Source organism: Bos indicus x Bos taurus, chromosome 29, assembly GCF_003369695.1.
Source record: "Bos indicus x Bos taurus breed Angus x Brahman F1 hybrid chromosome 29, Bos_hybrid_MaternalHap_v2.0, whole genome shotgun sequence".
Classification (NCBI taxonomy): Eukaryota; Metazoa; Chordata; class Mammalia; order Artiodactyla; family Bovidae; genus Bos; species Bos indicus x Bos taurus.
In genome coordinates this window covers 403,520-428,956 of record NC_040104.1, presented here as the reverse complement: position 1 = coordinate 428,956, position 25,437 = coordinate 403,520, and the positions used below count along the sequence as shown (strand labels likewise).

At 59.1% G+C, this 25,437-nt stretch overlaps 2 protein-coding genes across 6 annotated transcripts; one reads left to right on the top strand and one right to left on the bottom strand.

Annotated features, from left to right (window-relative positions):
* On the top strand, positions 1-9,639 carry LMNTD2 (lamin tail domain containing 2). The gene is given in 15 exon segments (XM_027531716.1): positions 1-451; positions 3,803-4,859; positions 4,943-5,095; positions 5,604-5,691; positions 5,808-5,963; positions 6,235-6,306; positions 6,389-6,477; positions 6,816-7,194; positions 7,197-7,642; positions 7,746-7,941; positions 8,030-8,149; positions 8,234-8,430; positions 8,662-8,783; positions 8,876-8,931; positions 9,373-9,639. Coding segments are annotated over 14 exon segments (2,394 nt in total). The 5' UTR covers positions 1-451; positions 3,803-4,671; the 3' UTR covers positions 9,505-9,639.
* On the bottom strand, positions 9,584-25,437 carry LRRC56 (leucine rich repeat containing 56). 5 transcript variants are annotated; one of them, XM_027531711.1, is made up of 13 exons: positions 25,281-25,437; positions 24,226-24,326; positions 23,468-23,541; positions 22,806-22,996; positions 19,989-20,049; positions 13,957-14,053; positions 13,659-13,859; positions 12,819-13,002; positions 12,263-12,439; positions 12,119-12,183; positions 11,894-12,036; positions 11,537-11,670; positions 9,584-10,484 (listed from the first exon to the last, which is right to left on the bottom strand). In XM_027531711.1, exons 3-13 carry the CDS (start codon positions 23,503-23,505, stop codon positions 10,195-10,197), a joined length of 1,581 nt encoding a protein of 526 aa, XP_027387512.1. In that variant the 5' UTR covers positions 23,506-23,541; positions 24,226-24,326; positions 25,281-25,437; the 3' UTR covers positions 9,584-10,194. The 5 variants fall into 5 exon arrangements, with proteins under 5 accessions (XP_027387512.1, XP_027387511.1, XP_027387509.1 ...); XM_027531710.1 differs by lacking the exon at positions 25,281-25,437 and having other exon boundaries at positions 24,226-25,259; XM_027531708.1 differs by lacking the exons at positions 24,226-24,326; positions 25,281-25,437 and adding an exon at positions 20,615-20,702 and having other exon boundaries at positions 23,468-23,547.

Sequence of the window (25,437 nt, the reverse complement as noted above, 5' to 3'; positions counted from 1 at the left end):
GCAACGGGGCTGACATCGCCCCTCCCCTCGCCTGGGACGTGATGGGACGCGCGGGAGTCCGGGGGCTCAAGACGGGAGGGAGTGGAGCTGGTTGGCCGCTGGTCCTCTCCGGCTGCTGCCAGGCTGACAATCCTGATGGGGGAGGGGGCCGCCAAGAGGTTGACTGGGACAAAGGCCTTGGGCTCTTTGTCTGAGGCTCAGTGGGGCCCAAGGCTGGCCCGAGCTGTAAACACACTCCTCCGCCAGGCGAGTCCTGCTATTCTGCCCGGAGACCCCAGGCCGGCGAGGCAGCCGGAGTCCCTCATAGTCTCAGTGCTGTCTGTGTGGATCAGCAGCAAGGACGCCTAGAACCTGCACTGCCCAAGTCAGACTGGCCCAGAGCGGGGGTTTCTCCCTCCTGCCCACTACAAGCCCTGCAGGAGCAAAAGTTGAAAGTCTGAATGAATGCATGGTGAGGGAATGAAGGTGGGGCAAAAAGCAGAGGGCATGGTCTTACGGGTCAGGTCTGGGGCTCACTTTTGTCCAGGTCCAGGGGCAAGGGAGCTATTCGGTATTGTTCAGCCCCTAAGTCACATCCGACTCTTTCTGACCCCATAGACTGTAGTATGCCAGGCTCCTCTGCCCTCCACTATTCCCCCAACTTTGTTCAAACTCATGTCCATAGAGTTGGTGATGCCATCCAACCACCTCATCCTCTGTCACCCCCTTCTCCTTTTGCTTTCAATTTGTCCCAGAACCAGGGCCTTTTCCAACGAGTTGGCTCTTCGCATCAGGTGGCCAAAGTATTGGAACTTCAGCTTGAGCATCAGTCTTTCCAGGGAATATTCAGGATTAATATACTTTCTTCTCTAGCACAAAACATTGAAAGCATCAATTCTTCTGCTCAGCTGAAGGCTCTCAGCATTCTTCATGGTTCAACTCTCACATCCACACATAACTACTGGAAAAACCATCAGTTCAGTTCAGTTCAGTCGCTCTGTTGTGTCCAACTCTTTGCGACCCCATGGACTGCAGCACACCAGGCTTCCCTGTCCCTCACCAACTCGCGGAGCTTGCTCAAATTCACGTCCATTGAGTCGGTGGTGCCATCCTACCATGTCATCCTCTGTCGTCCCCTTCTCCTGCCCTCAATCTTTCCCAGCATCAGGTTTTTTCCAATGAGTCAACTCTTTGCATCAGGTGGCCAAAGTATTGGAGCTTCAGCTTCAGCATCAGTCCTTCCAATGAACATTCAGGACTGTTTTCCTTTAGGATTGACTGGTTGGATCTCCTTGCAGTCCAAGGAACTCTCAAAAGTCTTCTCCAACACCACAGTTCAAAAACATCAATTCTCCAGCGCTCAGCTTTCTTTATAGTCCAACTCTCACATCCATACATGACTACTAGAAAAACCATAACTGACTAGAAGGACGTTTGTTGGCAAAGTAATGTCTCTGCTTTTTAATATACTGTCTAGGTTGGTCATAGCTTTTCTTCCAGGGAGCAAGTGTCTTTTACTTTCATGGCTGCAGTCACCTTTGCAGTGATTTTGGAACCTAAGAAAATAAAGTCTCTCATTGTTTCCATTGTTTCCCCATCTATTTGCCATGAAGTTATAGGACTGGATGCCATGGTCTTAGTTTTTTTAATATTGAATTTTAAGCCAGCTTTTTCACTCTCCTCTTACACTTTCATCAAGAGGCTCTTTAGTTCTTCTTCGATTTCAGCCATAAGAGTAATGTTATCTGCATATATGACGTTATTGATATTTCTCCTGACAATCTTGATTTCAGCTTGTGCTTCAGCCAGCCTGGCATTTCACATGATGTACTCTGCATATAAGCTAAATAAGCAGGGTGACAATATACAGCCTTGAAGTACTCCCTTGCCAATTTGAAACCAGTCCGTTCCATGTCTGGTTCTAACTGTTGCTTCTTGACCTGCATACAGATTTCTCAGGAGGAAGTAAGGTGGTCTGGTATTCCCATCTCTTGAAGAATTTTCCACAGTTTGTTGTGATCCACACAACAAACTTTTAATTTCATGGCTACTGTCACCATCCACAGTGATTTTGGAGCCCAAGACAGTAAAACCTGTCACTGGTTCTACATTTTCCCCCTTCTATTTGCCATGAAGTGATGAGACTGGATGCCTGATCTTAGTTTTTTGGATGTTGAGTTTCAAAGCAGCACTTTCACTCTCCTCTTTCACGCTATCAAGAGGCTCTTTAGTTTGTCTCTGCTTTCTGCCATTAGAGCGGTATCATCTGTGTATCTGCTGCTGCTGCTGCTGCTGCTGCTAAGTCGCTTCGGTCGTGTCCAACTCTGTGCAACCCCATAGACGGCAACCTAGCAGGCTCCCCTGTCCCTGGGATTCTCCAGGCAAGAACACTGGAGTGGGTTGCCATTTCCTTCTCCAATGCATGAAAAGTGAAAGTGAAGTTGCTCAGTCGTGTCCGACTCTTCGAGACCCCATGGACTGCAGCCCACCAGGCTCCTCCGTCCATGGGATTTACCAGGCAAGAGTACTGGAGTAGGGTGCCATTGCCTTCTCCTTCTCTATATCTGAGGTTGTTGAAATTTCTCCCAGCAATTTTGATTTCAGCCTGTGACTCCTCCAGCCCAGCATTTCACATGATGTGCTCTGCATAGAAGTTAAATAAACAGGGTGACAAAATACAGCCTTGATGTGTCCTTTCCCAATTTGGGACCAGCCTGTTATTCCATGTCTGGGTCTAACTGTTGCTTCTTGACCTGCATACAGATTTCTCAGGAGACAGGTAAGGTGGTCTGGTATTCCCATCTCTTGAAGAATTTTCCAGAGTTTTTTGTGATCCACACAGTCAAAGGCTTTAGCATAGTCAGTGAAGCAGAAGTAAATGTTTTTCTGGAGTTCTCTTGCTTTTTCTATGATCCAATGGATATTGGTAATTTGATCCCTGGTTCCTCTGCTTTTTCTAAATCCAGCTTGAACATCAGTTCTCAATTCACATACTATTGAAGCCTAGCTTGAAGAATTTTGAGTATGACCTTGCTAGCATGTGAAAAGAGTGCAATTGTGTGGTAGTTTGAAGATTTTTGGCATTGCTCTTCTTTGGGATTGGAATGAAAACTGATCTTTTCTAGTCCTGTGGCCACTGCTGAGTTTTCCAAATTTGCTAGCATATTGAGTACACCACTTTAACAGCATCATCTTTTAAAATTTTTAAATAGCTCAGCTGGAATTCCATCAACTCCACTAGCTTTGTTCATAGTGATGCTTCCTAAGGCCCACTTGACTCACACTCTAGGATGTCTGGCTCTAGGTGAGTGATCACACCATCGTGGGTATCCAGGTCATTAAGATCTTTTTTTGTATAGTACTTCTGTGTTTTCTTGCCACCTCTTCTTAGTCTCTTCTGCTTCTGTTATGTCCTTACTGTTTCCGTCATTTATCACGAACATCTTCACATGAAATGTTCCCCTGGCATCTCCAATTTTCTTGAAGAGATATGTGATCTTTCCCACTCTATTATTCTCCACTATTTCTTTGCAGGTTCATTTAAGAAGGTCTTCTGACCTCTCCTTGCTCTTCTCTGGAACTCTGCGTTCAGTTAGATACTATCGTTGTCGTTATGTGTCCCAAAGCTCCTCACAGTCACTCCAGTGCTGTGGGTGAACCCCGGGAGGGAGGCTTCTGTACTGGGGCTTAGGAGCTAAAGGCACAGCAGTCAGTACGGCAAAGGGGCGGGGGAGGGCATGAAGGGGCCCCCTGGGGCCAGAGTTCAGCAAGCCGCTGGCCCAGGTCCTCAGGGCTCACCCCTCCCTCTCTTCCCTTTCCCCAGACAGCTGGGCCCCAGTGAGGTCACATGCTCAGCACCGCCGTCCTTCTGGCCTGTGGACACACTCACAGAGCAGCAGTGCCCCCAACACCCACCGACTGCCATGGTCAGCCAGGGAGGGCCCACGGGAGCCTCCCCAGGGTTGGTTGGGGCTGTTGAGCTGAGCGGGTGATGGTGGCAGGCCCTGTGGGTCACTCTGTGTCTCCTGGGTCTGCTGAGGTTAGCTGGGCTGTCGGTCAGCCCCTCACAGCTTCTCCTTCAGGCTGGACAAGGACGGGGCCAGGGTTCACCTGGGGCCCTGGTCTGGGTCTCCCTGGAGGCTCCTGGTAACAAACAGCCCCTCCCCTCTGGCTGCTGGTATCCATGGCAACCCTGTAGCTCCTTTCTCTCCCCAGGCCTGCTTGGACCTCAGGCCTCAGGTGAGTGTTGGGGAGGACCCCGGCTCTGAGGGGACAGAGACCGCACCAGTGAAGGACCAGCACCTTTGGGGACCCGTGCTCTAGGCTGGGGGACAGGCACTCAGGTCCTGGAGGCAAGGGTGACAGAGAAGAGATGACAGGGAATGGCTGAGCACCCAAGGACATTGTGCCAGGGGTGGGGTGGCCTGCTGCCTTGGTCTGCTCAGAAACGCGCAGGTGTAGACACTCAGGTGACTAGTAGTGTGCCATTCAGTGGGGCAGACACACACGCACACTCACACACACATACACACGCGCACCCCCTCTTGGAGAGCGACACCCCGTGAACCAGCAGGGCCGTCTGGGGGCATCATACACAAGGTTGGCTGTGTACGGAGAGCCCTGCAGGGTGCACACACCAGACCCGGTGAAGCCCCAGCACCCTTCCTCTACGCGCCCCCAGCAACATCAAGAATGGCCCCCAAGTCTTGTCAGGAGGCTGAAGACGCTGAGGAAGAGGCTCTCGCGTCTCTGGTGGACGGAGAACCAGTGAGTGGCCACATGGGGCCTCCAGTGGGCGCCGCTGCAGACCCTGTGGCTTCCACACACCCTCAGAATGCCAAGCCCAGCTCCACCAGGATGGTCTCCTCCATCAACCTGCAGTAAGGAGGGGAGGGGTGTGGTCAGCTGCTCGGGTCAGGCCAGCCAGACGGTGACCAAGCAGCGAGGGGGGCTGGTGTTTCAGGTCGGCCTTGGAGTCCCTGGACCCCCGCACCCTGCGGCTGCTCTGGGGGCAGAGGGAGTTGGAGATCCAGGCCCTGCGGTGGGCCATCCAGAATCAGCGTGAAGCCCGACACTGCCGTATCCTACAGGAGGTGGCTGGGCTTCCAGCCGAGAGGTCAGTGGTGTGCACTGGTCCCCCACCCACTCAGTCCCCGGCCCGTCCTTAACCTGGGGTTTATGTCTGATTCCAACGTCAACCACCAAGCCTGACCCCTGCCCTGACCCTGACCTATGCCTCTAGCCCCAGTCCTTACCTGGCTCTGATCCCCTGCCCTAACCCTGCTGCTGCTGCTGCTGCTGCTGCTAAGTCGCTTCAGTCGTGCCCGACTCTTAGCGACCCCATGGACTGCAGCCTACCAGGCTCCTGTCCATGGGATTTTCCAGGCAAGAGTACTGGAGCGGGGTGTCACTGCCTTCTCTGCCCTAACCCTAAAGAAGTTAATACACTGTAAACCACCCAGACCCTAGCTCCCAAGCATGTTGATGGGTGTTGAACCCAGCCTAGACCCGGCCTCCGACCCAGACGTCTTCAGGGCCTGACCCGCCTGCCTGGCCGGGGCACCCTAATGAGTGAAGAGGCTGCGGACCCAGAAGTGGAGCTGCTGAGACTACCCCTTCCCTAGGAGCTCAAGAAGTAAGGATAAGTTCCTGCAAAACCAGGTCCAAAAGCTGACGTTGGAGTTGAAAGCACAGAAGGAAAAGGCCCAACTGGTGAAGGGCAAGAGGGATCAGGGACGGGGGCGGGGCGGGGGGTGAGGCCAAGCCAGGGTGGGGCGGGCCAGGATAGGGGTCGAAAGGCCCCGCCCACTGCTGACCCACCCGAGCAGGAGAAGAAGCGTCTGGAGGAGAGGCTGCAGCAGGCCGAGGACGCGCTGCGGCAGCTGGAAGCCGAGCTGCAGGCCTTCCAGAAGTCCTGCCTCCTGCAGCTGGCCCGCTCCTCCTGGGTGGGCCGCGTGCTGCGTTCTTCCACGGGCAGCGTGGAGGTGAGCCTGGCTATGGGTGGCCCCCCAGCCCACCCTCCTTGGTCAGCTGGCTGCCCCCTTCAGACTGGTGCTTCCACTCAGGGGCCTTGGCCTCCCTGGAGGCCTGCCTCCTGGACCAGGGACCAGCAACCAAGCCTGTGGTCCCTCCCACCTGGCTCTCAGCAAGTGTGTGCCTCAGGTGCTGGGGAGGCTGGAGGGCAGAGTGGCCTTGGGCAGAGGGCTGTGCTCCCCGCCCCAGCCCCTGCCTGCTGGCCTCCTGTCCCCTTTGCAGGTGGTGACGGCAGAGACCCTGATGGACCTCAGTGACTTCTCTGAGAATGATCAGGCCCCCACTGCTGGGGAGGTAAATGAGGCCCTCCAGGTATGTTCTTGGATCTGCAGTCCTGCAGGAGCGTCAGGTCACCTGCCTGTTGTTCCCTGGCCAGGGTTTCCGGCTGGAGGATGTGGACTGGAACAGCATTGCACACCGGTACCCCAACCTCTTCACCAACCTCGAGTCCAGCTCAGATCAAAAGTAACTGCACTGGATGGGGACTCCCCAGGGGGAGGTAGAAGAGGGGAGGGCCTGCCTTGGCTGGGATGAACCAAAGTCCAGTTCCATCCTTTAGTGTCTGGGGACAGGTCATTTAAACTTTCCAAGCGTCAGTTCTCTGACCTGCAGCTTGCAGTCAGGGATGAAGGGAAATCGTTCTGGGGTCAACTGTCTACCCATGAGCCCTTTGCTCAGGTGGGGTCCTAGGGACTGGGGCCACAACTTGGTGGGCCCTGTCCCCATCTGATGGAGGTCAGATGGGGGCAGAGCTGGTGTCCAGGAGCCAGAGGTCTGGGCAGCAAGTTGGTCATGACCTGCAGGCACCCCCGGACCTCGCAGCTCCCAACAGCCTCACCGCCTGATCAGTGGAGCTCAGAGCTGTGCTGTAGGCACCAAGAGCACAATCTCAAGAGTGTCGAGTGGAGCTCCCTGCCCTTGGCGGGCACCAGCAGCTCTGGGGGTGCCGACTCCGAGTCCAGCAACAGCCAGCTGGCGGCGCATAATCGCGTGCATAAAGTAACAGGGGACCCTCCCCAAGTGCCTAGCCACACTGCCAAGCAGGTGGAGGCGCGGGCACAGAGCCTCTGCAGGGACAGTCAGGCAACATTCGAAGGTGGAGCGGGGCGGGTCTCTCCTGGTTTCTTCCCCTTCCCACGCCTGCAGGACTGTGATCTCTGCCCCAAGCCCCGAAGGACATCCCCCTAACCTCCTGGCTTTCACGGTTGCCCAGTGTGAGGCTGTGGGGGCCTCTCCAACCCTGTCCCTGGGGGTTAGGGTGGGCTTGGAGGACTCCTGCCGCTGCCTTTGTGCTCTGGCGTGAATCCACTGGCCGCCCCACCCCCCACCAAGTACTGCACGGTATTTCTCTGCTTCTCCCAGGTGCGGGGGCCCACTATCCCTCCTGCTCAGATCTGATCCCTAGTGCTGCTCCTCTCCCACACGGACCTTCAGGGCACTGCGGGCCAGGTCCAGCCTCACAGGAGATGTCCTCGGTGGACCCTGGACCCTCCAGATTGGGGGTCCCCTCCCAGGCAGCCCGCCTCTCCGTGCATCTCCAGAAAACCCACTCAGACGAACAGGGCAAGAATGGCCCGGAGCCTGAGTCTGGGGTGGATTCCCATCTCTGGCATTCCAGGCACTGTCCAAGGTGAGGAGGGGACCCAGCTGGGACTGCAGGGTCAGGTCTCCTAGAGGGACTGTGGCGGAAGGGACCCCACTGACTTGGCACAGAGCCCCTGCCTGCACTCCAGCCCCAGCCCCTCGGGCTCCTGCCTGAAGATCATGGCGGTTAGCCGCCGCCAGAGGTTCGTGCGCATCCTCAACCAGTCGCTGGAGGAGACGGTGGACCTGGGCGGCTTCGTGCTGCAGCAGCTGGTGCTCGACTTCCCCGTGTGCATGTACCGCTTCCCACCCAGCACCCTGCTGCCTCCGCGGCACCACATCACGGTGAGCCCCGCTCCCCGCGCCCCTTGAGGCCCAGCCCTCCAGCGGCCAGCCCTTCACCCGGTGCCCCTCACCCCCCGGCTCTTCCCAGGTGTGGGGTGAGGGGCCCTGCAGTACCAGGCGGCAGCAGCTCTCCTCCTTGGGCCGGGAGCCCGTCCACTTCTACTCCAGCCGAAGCTGTGTGACCCTCCTCCTGAACCCCCAAGGCGAGGTCAGAGCAGGTCCCAGCGCGGGTGGGGGGACGGGCCGGCTTTGTGGAGTAGGGGTGACTTCCGTGTTTCCCACGGCCTCGTAGGTCCTCAGCGAGCACCAGTCCCCACACTGCGTGACCCCAGTGTCCAGGATCTTCGCAGACAACACCGACTTGTCCATCGACTGTTTCCCACTTTCAGAGGCCCGGCCCGAAGCTGACCTTGCGGAGCATCAGCCCCAGCCTCGACCCCCGCGCAAGGGTCGGGTGCGGGAGGCCCGGGCTGGGCGCCGGAGGCCGGGGTGGGGACCGCGGGTCCTTCAGTGCCTGCTTCCTCCCCAGGGTTAGGGTTAGCCGCCCAGGACTTGGCAAAGACCCCAGACTCCCTGCTAGGACTGCCCCCCACCTCCCCAGGTCCCACCCTTCCGCCTGTTCTGGCCTCCCCTCAGGTCTTCCACCTCCCCAGGCCGCGTCTGCCCCGGGACCACCCCTTCCCGCTGGCAGGCTGTCTCTCACGACCCCTCCCTCGCCAGGCCAAGGGTCCAATTGCCCCGCTTGAGTACCATCAAGCTCCTCCGCCAGCGGGAGGCGCCAGTATGGCCCGAGGACGTGGCCCAGACCCACCCAGAGCTCTTGCCCTCCATCCCCATCCCCGGTGAGTGCTGAGTGCGCAGCTGGGAGGAACGTGGAGGAGGGGCGGCCGGCAAGGAGGGGGCGCCCGGCCCACCCCACCCATCCTCTTCCCAGCAGAGGTCGGGGTGGGCCTCCAGGACTGCCAGGGTAGGAAGGACCACAAAATCCGGGTGAGTGCCCCGCCCCGCCCCGCCCTAAGACCACGTCCACAGACCCCGCCCCTCCACCAGGCCCCGCCCTCAGGCTCCTCCACCAGGATCCCCCGCCCTTAGGCCCCTCCTGCCCTCAGACCCCTCCCCTCCACCGGGTCCCTGGCCTCACCCTCAGGCCCCGCCTGCCCTCAGGCCCCGCCTACCCTCAGGCCCCGCCCCACCCTCAGACCCTGCCTCTCCACCAGGCCCTGCCCTCAGACTACGCCCCACCCTCAGGCCCCGCCCTCCACCAGGACCCGCCCACCCTCAGACCCCGCCCCACCTTCAGGCCCCGCCCCACCATCAGGCCACGCCCTCCTACCCCGCCCCTTCACTAGGCCACGCCCATCATCAGACCCCCGCCCCCTGCCAGGCCCCGTCCCTTCCCGTCCAGCGGCCTCTCGGGCTCCGCCCCCCCAGGTGTGCCGGAAGAGGGTGGACTGCGGCTGTCCAATGGTGGCGCTGTCGGTGCAGAGCACGGCTGAGAGCAGGTTCGGCTTCCGCTTCCTCAGCTGCCCGCCCATCACCGTGGACACTCGCTGGCCGCTGTAGGGCCGGGCCTGGCGGCCTGCGCCCCCAAGTCTCCACGACTGTGGCGGTGGGGCAGGAAGAAAGCACGGGAGGCAGACGGTGCCGGCTGCATAATTTATTGAACGCCGCCTACCAAGTAAACCGCATTTCTGTACACCTGAGAGTCGAAAATGATTCCTTTGGTTTCCGGGAGGAGGGAGCTGTCGTCCCATCCCCACGCAGGGAACCCCACCGGTCCACCAGGGTTGGCCGACGGCAAGTGCTTCTACTTGGGATCGCAGCAGCCCAAGGGTGGCTTAGAGCCCTGGGTGGCTGGAGGGCTGGCCAAGGACTGGCCAGGGCCCAGTTCCACCCACTTTGGCCGGGGCCCAACCTGCTTTCTCTCAGGCCTGCTCCTCAGGGAAGGCCGGGCCTCACGGAATAGGTGGGCGGCAGGGCCAGTGGTGGGGACTTGTGCATTCTCTCCTGGGCTCTACCTCTTCCCCTCTTGGTGGTCCCAGCTCCTGACTTCCCTCCACCAAGAGGGTCCTCTCCTGTACCAGGCCCACTTCTCCCCTGCCCAGCATGCTCGCCCAGGTGCTCTGGATTCTATGAGGCCGGAGTGCAGCTGGGCCTTCCACGATTGCCCTGGGGCCCTTGGCCACCCGCCAGGCCGGCCTGGCAGTGGGGAGGGGTGTACATGAGGGTGGGGTCGGGCTGGGGTGGTCAGTGTCAGGTGCGGCATGCCCCGGAGGCTGGGGGTCTGGCTGCTGAGTCTGGGGCTGGCTTTGGGCCTGGACATCCCTCTGCTTGAGGACTGGGGCCTGAGGTCACTTCTCGGGCTCTCAGAGCAGTCACTGGAGCCAGCCCCTGACCCAGGCCAGGCCCCAAACTACCCAGGGTTCTGAGCCTACGCCCCCGGAACTGCAGATCTGTGGACCCCCAGGAGTTGCGGCCCCGGTCTGGCTTGAAGGACTTGGGGGGACAGGGGATCAGGTTGTACCCCGAGGTCCTGGAAGACTCTGGGAAAGGAAGAAAGACAGCAGGTCAGACAGGGCCACCGGGGCCGGGCCCCACAGCAGGGCCGTAGTGTCTGCTCACAGGCAGGTGGTGCCGGGGTCATTCCCAAACCTCCCCCGGGCAGCGAAGCCCTGGCACCCACCCGAGGGCAGGCTGGGTGGGTGTGTTCGTGATCGCCCAGTGCCCTCCTGGACACTGACTGGAGTAGGAGGTCCTAGCACCTCTCTGTCCCTCACTGGCTGTCACTCCTCCAGCCACTCCTGCAGGCTGCCTGCCCGCGCTCCCTCGCTCTCTCCTCTCCGGCCTCAACCAGGTGGTGAGGTCCTGGCTGTCTCAGGCCCGCCTTCCCCAGCCCCTCCCCCAGGCACAGCAGCAGCACAGCCAGTGCGGAGCTTCGGCCCTGTCCCTGCTCCGTCCTGGCTTCTTTGGTGCCCCCCCCACCGACACCCCCCGCTCCGCAGGGTCGTTCAGCCGACCTTGCAGCCCCTGCTTACAAATGCCCGGGTTTGCCTGCCCAGTTGTTCTGCAAGTCGGTTCAAACCTTTCCTCCAGGAAGCCCCCCTCGCCCCTTCTCTCTGCCTCACAGCCCACGCGTTGGCTCTGCTCAGCCACGGTCACTCGAGCCAGTGTCCCTGAGGGAGGGTCTTGCCTGGCTTAGTTCTGCCCCAGCCCAGGACAGGCCCTGTCTGCAGAGGAAAGGCAGTAGCTGCCACCCACCACCCCCCACCGTGGTCTCCTGCCCACCCACCTGGGGGCCTTGTTCCCTTCGCTGGGCTTGCGCTGTGCTCCCGGGAACCTCCGCTGGTCTGCCCCATGTGTTGGCCCTGGCCCCTCCCCGGGCCACTCACTCTCATTCAGGGCCCCTCTGGCTCCGCATGCACCTCCCTTGTCGGGAGGGCCTGCCCTCTCCCTCTTTCAGCCAGCTGACCCGGCTGCCTGGCCCCTGGGCTCAGGGGAGGGGAACTTGAGCCCCCACCCCCAGGAGAGGCCCTCCCTGCCCCTCCCGCCTCAGCCCGGTGCTGCTCTGCGGTGCTGGCTCTGTCAGGCAGGCTACCTGGGGCCAGGCTTGGGGGGCTGCGGTGAGGCTTGGGCCCAGCCTCGTCCTCTTGCTCTTCAGGGCCCCTCTGTGGGCCCCAGGGGCCTGCGGCCCCCTCCTCCCAGGACTCTGGGCACCTACTGGGAAGGGGGCTGGGGTGTGGGCAGGGGAGGTTGCAGCCTGCTCCTCCTTTGGAGCAGATCCCAGAGGAGTGTGACTTGGGGCAGCCTTGGGCTCCCGTGACCCGACCCTCCAGCCACCCGGGGACCAGCAACCACTCAGCCAAGGCAGGTCCCAGCCACAAGGCCCCCCTACCCCGCCCTGGTCAGAGCACATAGGGTGGCAGGGCTGGGGTGTGGGGCAGGTGGCACCCACCGCAGGCGCAGCTCCCTCAAAGCCTGAAGCCCGGCCCAGGCCAGGAGGTCATGATCGTCGGCAGGGTCAGGCTCCGAGGCGGAGGCCCTGGGGGCCAGTTCTTCCAGCCTGGGAGAGGGCAGCTTCTCTGGGTGCACCCCAGCCTGGGAAGGGAGAGGACTGGCTCAGGGCACGGCCTGCCGGGGCTGGGGGCTGGGTGCTGCCCGCCGTGGGGGCAGGCTGTACCTGGCACCCGTGCCGACGCTCCCGCAGGCCTTTGGTGGGGTTCCCACAGAGGACCCGGCCGGCGCCTGGAGAAGAGGGTGTGGCTGGGCCTGGTTTGGGGCCTCAGGGCTTCAGGGCAGCTTCACACTGAGGCGGATCACCTACCGTGGGTGAGGTTGCTGGTGCCATCCTCTGGGGCCGGGCCCTTGGGAAGGAGGCCTTCAGGCAGGGGCATCCCGGGAACCAGCAGGGAGAGAGGCCCGCGCCTGGGGGCCCAGGGCTGGGTCTCAGGCAGGCACAGCTCAGGGCTCAGTCTCCACATGGGGGAGCCGTGGGTTTGATCTGCCCGAGGGTCAAAATCAGAGGTCACCAAGGCGCACGCCAGTTGATCAGCCAGGAGTCCCCCGAGCTGAACCCCGTCCACGGAGCCCACCACCCTGCGTCAGTGTGCCTGAGGCCCGAGTCACGGGATGGCAGGTTTCTCCCTTCCCTCTGTGGATGGTGGGGGAGGCCTGCACCAAGGCTGCTCCCAGGGAGGGTGTCCTGGCCTGGGGTTGTGTGTGTGCAGGACTCTGGGGACAAGGGGTCAGGTCTGAGAAGGGACACAGGAGGCAGCCTGCGGGCGGGACCGGGGTGCAGCCCCTCCTGGGGCTCTCAGGTGAGATCCGCAGGCGGGGCGGGGTGGCCCCAGCCCGAGGCGCCTGGACGTGGCTGCGTGTACCCGGCCTGGGGAGCAGGCTGTCTAGGGTGCAGCCCTCCTTGATAGCCTCCTTCACCAGCAGCCAGTCCTGGTCCAGCTTCTGAGAGGCCGGCAGGCCCGTGTGTGCGGCAGGCAGCTCGTCCAGGACCTGCAGCTGGGGGATGAGCTTCCTGACCTCTGCCCTGTAGTTGTAGCCCTGGGGCACCTGCGGGTGGGGGCGGGCCTGAGTCCAGGGGACCCATCAGGCCAGCTTGGGCCTGAGCTGCTCCCCCAGCCCCGCTGTGGGCGGGGCTGGGGAGCCGGGATTTGCTGGGGCCAGGCCCGCCTGGGTCACTCTGGAACCTGAGGGACTGCTGGGACCCTGGGCTGTTGCCCACGCATGATCACACTCTCCGGGCTCACTGCCAGGGTCCAGGGCTGCCCTCTGGCCTGCAGGGCTGCCCTGAGTTTGGAGCTTAGCCCCGTGGGCGGTGGAAGCAGCCGGGCGGGCGGAGGGAGCTCTGGCCGAGGTGGCGCAGCCCCCAGCATAGGGGCATCTCTGAACGGGGCCTGCAGGGTGTGCGCACATGACTCCACGTGGAGACTGCGCTCCACATGGCGTGTGCACAGACCTCTCCTGGGAGCACACATGAGCCAGGGCCTGGCCCGGGTATGTGTGGCCCTTTGGAATCTAGGGGGACATGGAGGCGGCCACCGGGCCCCCAGCAATATGAGGAGGAGCTCCTGGTGAGGAGGCCCCGACGTGCCCTGGGCGGGTCCCCCGGGATCTGCTGCCATCCGGCCCGTTCAGGTGGGCAGAGCAGTCCCCTGGCCGGCCGAGGAGCTGGCAGCACAGATTGCCTCCCGCCTGCTGGTGTGCACCTGGTGGGTTGGGCCAGAGCCTGGCCACAGGCAGAGTGGGTTGCCCTCCAGGGTGAGTGTGGCCAGCTGCGGGCACAGCTGCAGGTAACGCAGCTGCCCCAGGTCCTCCACGCAGTTGCCTTCTAGGTCCAGCACCTCCAGCTGCTCCAGCAGGCACAGCGGGCTCAGGTCCCAGATGTTGTTGTAGGAGAGGTAGAGTTCCTGGGGGGCACGGCAGGGGAGGGGGTGCTCATCAGGGCCGCACCCACCTCCTGCCCCCTGTCCGCCCCCCACCCCCGACAGGGCAGGGCAGGCCCACCTTCAGGGCAGGAAAGGAGCTGATGCCATCCAGGTCGGCCAGGCCGCAGCGAGCCAGCCAGAGCACCTGCAGGTGGCTGAGGGAGGTGCCCAAGTCCCTGCAGAGGGCAGGGCGCTGGTCAGTGCTGTCTTGGGGTGAGGCGCTGGTCAGTGCTGTCCCGGGGTGGGGGGCTGTGTCGGTGACTGCACAGGCCCTGTGCCCTGCCTTGTGCCCGCCGCCACCCACATCTGCTGTCTCCAGACGCGGGGGCCGCTGGGACCGGCTTGTGCGGCCTCCGGGCCGAGGAGGAGCTCCAGAGCGCCCGGCTGCCTGCCTTCCCTCCTGGCTGCAGCCGCTGGAGGGCCCAGGCCTGGCTGCAGGTCGCCCTTGTGCTAGATGGCAGCTGCCCACTGTGGTGGACCTGGCCTCCCCAGCGGGGCCAGCGGGGGCCCTCCCTCCCGCTCTCCCCAGGCCTTTCTTGCGGATGATTTCCCCCCTGCAGCCCCTCCCCAGCCCAGATGTGCCTGCAGGAAAACCCCTCCCCGCTGGGACTGGTCTGTGCCACCTCCCTCATGGTGGCCGCTGCCCCGCGGGTGGGCAGACCAGGGCTCTCCATCGGCTCCTGGGATGCACTCGTCTGCTTTCTCTCCTAATGTCCTCTACTCTCACGTCTGGAGCTCGGCCTCGCCCGTGTGGCCTCGTCATCAGCCCCTCTCTCTCCCGTTTCCAAGCCTGCCCCTTTCCTCTGCTTTCTGGGAGGTCCCGTTGTCTTCCCACGTTGCTGTTAGCATCACACATTTAATTCCTAAGCGCCCTTAGCTGTTCTCTCATAAGTCGAATGCTGTTTTTGTTTTGAGGGTGCAAGAGGCCATGTGTTCTTCTGTGCCTCTCAGAACGTCCCCTGAAGGCGCCTGGACAGCTCATTCCCTTGGCACTGCCTGCAGCCGCTGAGCCTGCGGCCTGCGTGCCGCACCTCCCGGAGCCCACGTGCCCAGGAGCCTGTGCTGGGCACCAAGAAGCCACCACGATGAGCAGGCCTGCGCACCTAGAGAGGAGCTCCTGCTCGTGCCAACCAGAGCAAGCCTGCACACAGCAAGGGAGGCCCAGGGCAGCCATAAATAAGTTAGTCAATGTTTAAAAATTGTTAAAGGTATCAGAATAATACTAGTAATAACCAGAAAAATCAGAGAAGATAAACACAGCCCAAGGCTGACTCTTTAAAAACTTACAGACAACCCTTTGGCAAGACTGATCAAGGATAAACAGAGGGACCATGCAAATTAATGTATGGGACTTAAAAAGAGGAATAATTATGGTCTTGAGAGCAATTTAAAATAGCAAAAGACCATTAAGAACCACCTATACACCAATATTCTTGAAAACCCAGAGACCTGGTATCGAAAGACAGAAAACTAGGGCATTCCCTGGCAGTCCAGCGGTTAGGAATCTGCCTTGCAGTGCAGGAGACATGGGTTCAACCCCTGCGCCAGAAAGTCAGGTCCCACCTGCTTCACATCAGCTAAGGCCACACACCACCAGTACTGAGCCCACACGCCCCAACTACAGAACCGACACGCTGCAACGAAAAATCCCACATGAGGCAACAAAGATCCCACGCGCCACCCAATGCAGCCAAATAAATACATGCTTTTTTAAAAAAGGAAAGAAAAGTAGATTAAAAACTACTAAGGAAATTAGACCGTCACTAACGCCCTCCCTCCTCTCCGCCCCTGCCAAGTCCCCGGATTTGGATCAGTTTTAAAGTGCATTCTATTATGGAATAGTCAATGTCTTCTACAATAATTTCTTATACAGAAGTTTTTCTAAAGAAAAATTAGGCAATTGAAAAGAACAGTAGAAGCGTGGGTCTGAGTCAGTCCTTGATTCCAGGACCAGAAAAGTACAAATTGGACCATCAATGGGCTATTACTCACAAAGACAGATGTGAAAATTGTGAAGCAAATATTTTAATGCTACAGATTTAAAAATAGCTCATCAAGTAGTGTTACTGCAGGAATGTAAGGATGAATTACAAAATCTGTCGATGGAATCCAGTACACAATCAGACTAAAGGAGAAATATCACTTTATTATCATGTCAACAGATGCAGAAGAACCCAGACGCATATCCGTTAAGATCAGGAACAAACCAAGGACCCCTGCTACTGTGATTGCCACTGTTTAACATCATGTTGGCTAGTAGGTCCTGGCCAAAGCAAGAAGACAAGAAAGAGAAGCAGGAAGATTAAAGTGAAAGGCAGTGCTCGCAACTTGCTGATAATGTGACCATCAATATAGAAACCCAACTGAATTAACAAATTATCTGAACTAACAGGAGACTTTGGCAATAATGTTTAAATACAAAACAAAGGTACAGTGTTACCAGAGGTAACAGACCCGTTTATGAAAATCAATTGTTTTATTGGTTAGAAAAATCTATCCCAAATCAGCACAGTGTTTTTCTAAATTTGCAATGACCAAACAGAATACCACAGAGACAGGGCCTCATCCAGGATTTTATCAAAACACTATGAATATGTGGGAAGTAATTCAGTTCTGGTTTCAGGGAGCCCAGCCTTCAGAAGAGGCTGGTGTCCTGCCCTGTCCCAGGCGGCAGTGGGGTGCACAGGTGGGGGTCCTGGTTAGCCCGCTGCAATCACAGTTCCATCCCCTCGAGTGGCTAGTGTAAGAGAGTGCACACGTCGCACAATTCTGGCCAAAGAAACACAGGAAGAATGCTGGGAACCTTCTCGTTCTTACCAGCTGATGGCACAGAAGGGCACATTTCCTGTTGTGGGATGAACTGCATCCCTGCAAATCCATGTGCTGAATCCTGACCCTCAGGACCTCAGAAGGTGCCTGATGTGAAAATTGGGTCTCTGCAGATAGCATTAGTAGAGATGTGTGCACATGTGCTAAGTTGCTTCAGTGGTGTCCAGCTCTTTGCAACTCCATGGACTGTAGCCAGGGGGCTCCTCTGTCCATGGGATTCTCCAGGCAAGAATACTGAATTGGGGTGCCATGCCCTCCTCCAGGGGATTTTCCTGACCAAGGGATGAAACCTGCATCTCTAATGTCTCCTGCCTTGGCGGGTGGGTTCTTTACTACCAGCACCACCCGGAAGCCCCAGTGGAGATGAGGTGGGCCCTGATCCAATACGACTGGTGTCCTTTTAAAAAGGGGAAATTTGGATCCTGACACTAGGAGAAGAAGGCTACACAAGGTGAAGGCAGGGACTGGGGTGAGGAACGCCAAAGATGGCCAGCAAGCCCCCAGGAGCAAACAGCAAGCCAGGTTCTCCTTCTGCCCCAGGAGACACACCTTCATCTTGACTCGTGACCCCCTGACCTGAGTCAATTTCTGCTGTTCAAGTTGCCTAGTTTGTGATGCTCTGATGAGGCAGAAATAGCCTTCAAACATCTTCTTTAAAGTTTATCAGTTGGAATGCTTTCAGCTGCAAGTTACAGAAACCTGTGTCCAGTTGGCCTAAGCAGTGAGAAAGCATTTATCCCTTCAGTGGGCAACTGAAAAGCGAGGAGGTATGTGCATACAGGGCCTTCCCTGGTGGCTCAGTGGCAAAGAAGCTGCCTGCAATGCAGGGCTGCACGCAGGAGACACAGGTTTGATACCTGGATCAGGAAGTTTCCCCTGGAGGAAGGCATGGCACCCGCTCCAGTGTTCTTGCCTGGAGAATCTCATGGACAGAGGAGTCTGCTAGGCTCTGGTCCATGGGAACACAAAGAGCTGGGCACGACTGAGATGACTTAGCATGCACGCATGTGTATACAAAAAAACTGACTCACATTGTTGTACAGCAGAAACTAACATAACAGTGTAAAGCAATTATACTCCAATTTAAAAAATAAAGAGTCTATTAAAAACATAAACGCGCACATGAATATGGAGAGCTATACCATTTTCGTGGATGTATGCAACTTAAAAATCAACTGAACATGTGACTTTTAAAAATTCTCCACTCCCCCCCAAAAAAATCCCGAAGGATTAGGATGTGTGAAACTCAACAAACTGATTGTAAAACTCAAAGGCAAGAATAAGTGTCCAGGAACAGCTAGGTCAGCTTGGAGAAAGGAAAACTCTGATGAGGGTCACGTGTCGCAGCACAGAAGCACAGAGCCACGCCGTGAAGACTGAGCTCTCACCTCCCCAGCGTGCCCCTGTGGCCTGGGGAACACGGACCCGCCGGGCACTGCGGAGTGGAACTGGGTCCCCATCTTACAGCAGGAGTGGGGGCAAACGGGAGATAAGAAGGATTAAAGGCCCCAAAGTAAAAAGTGAGACCACAAATGAATAGAAGAGAAGACTGTCTCCAAGGCCTTGGAGGGGAAGAGGTGGGCGAACCTCCTGAAAAACTCCCCTAGCACCAGCCGGAGCTGATGGGTAGAAAGTCAGAATGAAGGGTCTCTGCTTGAGTTGGTAGGGGAGGCAGGGTGGAGAGTCGCAAAGTCTCCAGTGCACCCAGGCTACACAAACAGCCCACAGAAATAGACAAGGAGAGGGCAGGACTCACTGAACAGTCGGCATAAGGGGACACACCCATGGTCAAGGGGTAGTGAAGACCGTCCCTTTGGTCACCGCGATAGTCCCCAAGTTAGTTGTGTCACTGGGGTTCCCCACCCAGCAGTCCTGGCAAAGGAAGGACGTGCCGGGTGCTGGCTGGCCCAGAAGTCGGCCCCACCAGTCCTCATGTCAGGACACCTTCAGGGGCTGAATTCCCCCTTAGCTTTGGATGAAGTGACAGTCATCACACGAGACGCTTCCCAGCCCCGTAACACCGCTGAGGCTTTAGAGTCTCGGCCATCCGTGTCGGCTAAGCTGGAACACTGCCCCCTTGGACCGTCATGTTGAGTCGGGTCCCTTTCACAGATACTAGCTCACTGTCACACCATGGAGATCTACAAACTTTTTGGCCAAGTTTCGGGATTTGATAACAAAGATTTCCTGCATTTTGTACTATTGTTATTAAGGAACAGAACGCATTTTTACATAAAATTTATGATGCAATTTTTCCTGGAATTGACTTTTCTAGTGTTTTTTTTTTGCTTGAAATCAAATATTTTGTTTCGTTACAAATGGTACATCGTATTTAATTTCATATCTTCCACTTCTCTTTATAGTTTCCATTCTTCATATATTTTCTATATATTTTTATTGTTCTTTGAGCTAATGTGTAAGCCTTAATGACGGAGAAAGTATGATTTTTTTGTCTCTGTTAACTTACAGGATTGATGTCTTTGTCATAATATGGCTGAAGGTGAAGTGAAAGTGAAAGTTGCTGAGTCGTGTCCGACTCTTTGCATGGACTCAGTACAGTCCATGGAATTCTCCAGGCTAGAATACTGGAGTGGGTAGCCATTCCCTTCTCCAGAGGATTGACCCAACCCAGGGATGGAACCCAGGTCTCCTGTATCACAGGAGGATTCTTTACCAGCTGAGCCAGAGGGGAGCCTTATATAAATAACCAGCAGTATAAATAGACAGTTGCTCACGAGTTACTTCATTTTCTCCCCTGAAAATAACTGGACACTCAGAGCCCATTTAAAACATCAGGAGAACTTTCTAGATTTGCAGCTGGCCTCCTGCTGCCTCAGGACAGCTGTCTAGCTGCATAAAACACTCCGTTTGCTCAAAATCGCAAATAAACTCTGATATTACTTCAGCATCGTCCTTTCCAGCCCGACCAAGTAAGTAAACATCTTACTATGTCCTTCATTTTGCACTTTGTCTTTTAAACTAGTTATCAAGATGCTCCTGTGTTTCACGTGGGGCCCGAGGCCCGGCTGGTGGTGAGGGTGTGGGAGTGCCCCAAATCCTGAAGCCAGATGGCAATGCACTGTCCAGCCTCATGGACGGGGGTTTCTTTGCCAAAGGTCGGTGGGCTCTTCTGGGGACCGCACAACCTGCGGTGAGCAGCCCAAGCCAGCCCGCAGGCTCCAGGCAGAGTGCATCAGCCTCAGCAGGACCAGGGCTGGGCGTTAGAGCCAGAGACAGCAGGATGCCCGGGGGCCCCCAGGCCGAGACCACCGGGGCACTCACCTCAGGGAACCCAGGCAGCTGCCGTTCAGCTTCAGCTGGCTGAGGTTGGGCAGGTGCAGCCCTGTGGGGCACAGGGAGAGAGGTCAGTGCCGGCCCTGCCACCCTTCGGTGGCACCAGCGCCCTGGTCCCTGCAGCCTCTAGCTGCTGAGGCCTAGGGCGGCCTTGGGGCCACATGCTGACGCCTGAGGCTCTGCTCGAACGAGGCAGGCCAGGGTGTACAGGGCGCCTTGAGTGGGCAGGGCCACACAGGAGGCCATGGAAGCACCGGACTCTGGCGGGAGGGGTCCCAGCTGGCGTCCATGCACCGAGCGTGGGTCTTGCCCCCAGGCCACTCCCGCGACTGGCCCCTGGGCCCTGCAGGCATAGCCAGGCCAGAACCTCCATTGGCTCACACCCTGGGCTCCAGAGCAGGGGACCCTAGGGCCCCGGGAGGAGGCTCTGAGTCAGGGCTGCCTCGGAGAACAGGACGCCGACACAGTCTCTGTCCTCAGTTCCCAGAGAGAGGTGTGCAGGGCGGGCCGTGCAGAGGGGGCATCCAATGACCAGGGCAGGGTCCGAGCAGGCAGACCCTCCAAGTGCAGCCTGGCCGGGATGGTGGTGGGTGTGTGTGGGGAGGGGCTCTCACCGAGGCTCCCCAGGCTGCTCTCACGGGTGTTGACACACATCTCCAGCATGCTCACCAGTCGGAGGTCATCAACCTGGGCCAGGGCCTGCTGCAGGGGTCAGGGGCGTCAGCCCTGGAACCTAGACTGCAGTCACACGCCCTCCATCCCACCCTCCCAGTGAAACTCCTGCTTTTGGCTACAAGGCTGGAGCAGGTGCGGGCATTTCCCTGCCTCACCCACGTCAACTCCAGCCACAGTCAGCTCTGGCTGGCCCATAAGTGTGATGTAACAAGAGTGGAGGCCGTGACCCTGTGTGGCTGGTGGGGCCATTGCCAGAGCAGGGCCTGCCCGGGGGGAGGCTTCATCCTAATGAGACCCACGGAACAGCCCCAGTGCAGCTCGGGGCCTGAGCCCCGCCCCACTGAGCACGGCCAAGCCCTAGCCTCCCTCATACCCGGGGACAGTACACTTATACTGTAAGCTGCTGAGTTTGGGAACTGTTTGTTATACGGCGTCACTACAGCAATAGCTGACTCATACAGAACTTGGAGACCTAGATGAAGCTCCAATAGCTGCCATAGCAAAAACGGAATGACGTGGATTGGGCACTGGTGGCAGGGCTGGGGGTGAGGGATTACTAACATGAGTAACATATTTAGTAACATGAGTGTTACTAAAACTGGAGAGATGGAGACACAGGTCATGTGATAATGCAATTTTTTGGTAAAAAGTTTCCAGTGGAAACCTGGCTGGCAGAAGACACACAGAGTGAACTTCTGGTGGTGGGTAGAGAGGTGCCCAGCAAGATGTGGGGAGAATGAACCGGCCACGGCTCACTGCGTTTGATGAGGCCCTGCAGGAGGCAAACTTCAGCTGGAATGGGGAGAGCCCAGGCGTTCTGAGACCTGTGGCTCGAAAAATACAACGGCTTCTCAACTCAAATCAGTGACAAGAAAAATGAAGAAAGGCGTGGAGTTAGAAAGACCCCATGAGATTCGGCCTCGGGGAGAAACCGGTTGCCAGGCACTTGCTGCCCTTGGGTGGTGCTTGGAGGACCAAGGCCTGAGACCCCCGGTTCCAGTGATTGAGTCTGCAGAGACAGAAATGCTGCAGCAGCTGCCAGTGGAGTGGCTTTGCATGGTTGGCACTGGATACAAGTGTGCTAGGAAGCACGCCCGCCGAGGGCCACGGCCTGGACCGAGGTTGACCGTGGTCATCAGAGACCAGGAGTCCGGGCTTCTCTCACACAGGCAGTGAGTCTCCCCAGCCAGAAGCTGGGTGGAGGACGGGCAGGTTCCAGGGTGGGCGGGGTGGCCCTGGTCAAGGCGCCCGCCCAGCGTAGGGGCTGGTACGGCAGCTGACCTGACGTGACGGGTCCATGCTGGACCCAGACCTTGGGCACTGCTGTGCTGCAGGCCCGGCTGGAGGGCAGGCACACGGGGGCCATGGGGGCTGGGGAGGGGCCCTCGGGAATGTCCCATCCACCAGCAGTGACCAGACAGTGTGAGCCCTTCAAGTTGGTCGGAAAGGTGGGTGGGGTCCTGGGGCACCCAGGCTTCCTTCTGCGGACTCTTGGTGGTTGCGTCACCCCAGGGTCGCCAAGGGTCCCCTCCCGTGTGCCTCTCACATGGGTGCAGGCATGTGTAGGGGTGGAGGGCCACTGGACTGCACCGAGACCTCAGCATGGCCAACGGTGGGCGGGTGAGGGGTGTGGCCAGGAAGGGAAGGGCCCCACTGCCAGGAGTGCAGGGCTGCACCCTGGGGTCGCCAGGCGGGAGCCTGCAGTCAGAGGGTCTGCAGAGCCTTCGGGGCCTCAGGGTGGGGGGGGGGTAAGCATAAGCACTGCCATAAGCACCCCAGGTTTGGGAGAAAGGCTTCCACAGCTGGATCAGTAGGGCACTGAGCCACCCCGCCGGAGCAGCCCCCAGATGCCTGCTGCCCGCCTCTGCTCGCAGCTTGTGAAGTCTGCGTGCTGCGTGCTCCGGGGGCCTGTCACCCTGTTTCCACAAGGACGAAGGCCCTTCTATCTGGTTCAGGGTCCCTGGAGCCCCACGCACAACAAATCCGTGGAAGGGCCTGGCTTGGGCCCTTCTGGCCTGAATGCCGAGGGACTTCTGTGTCCCCAGGCACCTGGGGTTGGCCCCCGGGGGGAGCAGGGGCCCTGGGGGCCGAGGGCATCTGGCAGCCAGCCGAGCCCAGCCCCGCACTCACCAGCCTGGCGGGCGACAGGCACTCCTTCGCCAGCTGCTCGCTGTGGCCGTGCCCACTGCGGCCTGGGGCCTTGCTCTGAGGCTGGGGGTTGTGCAGGCCCTGCGAGCTCAGCTCCCGAACCTGGATGCTGGCAGTGCTCGGCCGAGACCCGTGGGCTCCGTCCCGGGCCTGGTCCATTCACACCCAACCTCCTGGGTGCAGGCAGAGAGCAAAGCCGGTCAGCCTCTGCTTCTCCTCTGATCCACAGCCCAGCTGAGACCCTGCAGAGCCGCTGACAGGTCTGTGCACACAGTAAGCCCCCCAAGCCTCTCTCTGGCCCAGAGAAGGCCCGACAATGAAGCCAGAGCCTGCCTGGGCCCTTACGGTCCCTCCCTTGGCCTGGACTCGCGCTGTAGCCTGGGCAGGCCGCCCTCCCGGAGCCTCTGCCCATCCTTCAGGGTTCTGGGGGGGTGCCGGCGCTAGCCTGCCCCTCTGGAGCCCCATGGAGGCTGCAAGCCTGGGGCGCTGCCTCCAGGTCCCATTTGCTCCTCTGCCACTGGGAGTAGCAGCCAGCTCTGCCTCGGGCCTCGTGTTGTCCTCCACCGATGGTCTCTGAGCCTGGGGCCTTCAGGACCAGGGTCTCGGGCACACCCCCCACCCCTGTGCCCACCAAACCCCCTCACCAGGAGGCAGCTGCCTTTTCCCACCGTGGGTCAAACATCTGGGCACGAGGGTGGCATGTGGCCCCAGACGGCGCCTGCAAGAGAGTCGAGTCGGCCTCCTGGTCAGGTCACGGTGCCCGAGGGACCTGGGACAGGCTGGGCCAAGGCCACAGGGCTCAGAGTGAGCAGCGCAGAGGCGGTGGGGCTGTCAGCCTGGACCCTGGCCCTTAGGTCCTTTCAGCCATCCTGGCCCGGCTGATGGGGGAAGACAGCCATGTGGTGACCAACACTGGGGGCCCTCTGGGTCCCTCCAATGCAAATGCTTGGTCTTCATTCCAATCCCCTCTTCCCTCCATGCTCAACTCCACTCTCTCCAAAAGGGGTGCCCGGCCTGTTGCTCTGGACGGTCCCTTGTGGGCTGGTCTCCCTAGGACCCTGCCCATCTTTGGTGTTACCCCCAGGCCACAGAGGAGGGGGCCCACCTGCACCAGCCTCAGCTGGCATTGCCCCTTGAAGACCCAGGTGCCTGTACCTGGCCCCAGACCCTGGAATCATCTCTGTGAGTAGAGCCAGAAGACTGTGTGGGCCATCTCGGCTACTTCTGTCCACCTTGGGTCAAGGCGTCACTGGCCCCCCGCCTGTGCTCCCTTCTCCCTTCCTGGACTTATTCCCTAAGACCGAGCCCTTCCTGCAGCCCTAGGTGTTTTACGACTCATTCAGTTGAGTGAGCGCCTTGCCTGAGACAGTGTGGGTTCTTGTGTGGGCAGAACCAGGCTCACCTGCCATGTGCAGTGTGCAGAGCAAGGGCCCTGGAACGTTCCCCCCACATCAGTCACCGCGGCAGGTGCAGCTTCCGGCCACTGCTTTTGTCTATCAGCCCCTGTGGGTGGTCACGATTCACCCTCCACATTGCATCTGGAACCACCCACCCCGGCCGGGGCGGTGAGGGGTGTCACCCTTTGTCAAAGAGGGTGGCAGGGAGTGGTGGGCCTCGGGAGAAGTTGCCTGGGCTACCAGATGCCCACGTGTGAAGAGTGACCACACACTGAGGAACCCAAGGAGGTGAAGCCATGCAGAGGAGCCTCAGGGAAGAGATTCATGAAATTTCTGGCCAGGATTTCTTTCCAAAAGTTCTTCTGCTGCCCGCTTTTCTCCAGCTGGTGAAAGTCCTTGAGCCTCAAAGGACGACCCCAGCACCAGGCCCCCTGGGAAGATGCTGCCCCCCACCCCAGGATGCCAGCCTGGGGCTCTGGGAAAGGTCTGGGCTGGCCAGTCTACAGCTTGGGAAGCCAGTGGGCCACCCTCTTCCCTCTGTGCCTGAGAGCAGCTGACCTGAGGTCCTGCCCACGACCTGGCCCAGGGTATGGTCCCGTTTAGCCAGAGGTCCTAAGGTCCAAGGAGCAGGGCCTGGGTAGGAGGCTGAGGCTCTCAAGACACTGTCCCCTCACGTTCACTCACTGGCCTCGACCTGTCCACTCTGTTCATGGCCTTGATCCCCTCCTGCCCTGCCACTCCCTGAGGCCCCAGGCTGGAAACCTGGGGGCCCTTCTTCCCCTATGCACAGGGAATGTCAGCTTCTGGCCGCACTCGCTGCTTCTCCTGGTCCCCTCCACCTACCACCCCTCTGAGGTCAGGGCTTGAGGTTCCTCCTGTACTGGTGACCTCAAGACCCTCAGCAGGGCCAGGGATTGTGGGATGGGCCCCAGGGAAGCAGATCTGACATCACAGGGACCCCCCTGTCGTGGCCGCTCCATCCTCGGCCTCCGTTCTCCCCCTGGCACAGGGTAAACTGTAGCCCTGCGGCCCCAGACCCAAAGGTGCGCTCGGCTCTCACCTGATGGGGTCGGCCCCCGTGCCCCGGCCGAGGCTCCGGGAGCCCTCCTCCGCCGGGCGCTCCCTTCGACTCGGTAGTTCCTGCGCCGCGGGTTGAGGGCTCTGGGCGCCAAGGCAACGGGGGCGGGGCCTCAGCTGAATCCGCAAATATTCTCGAG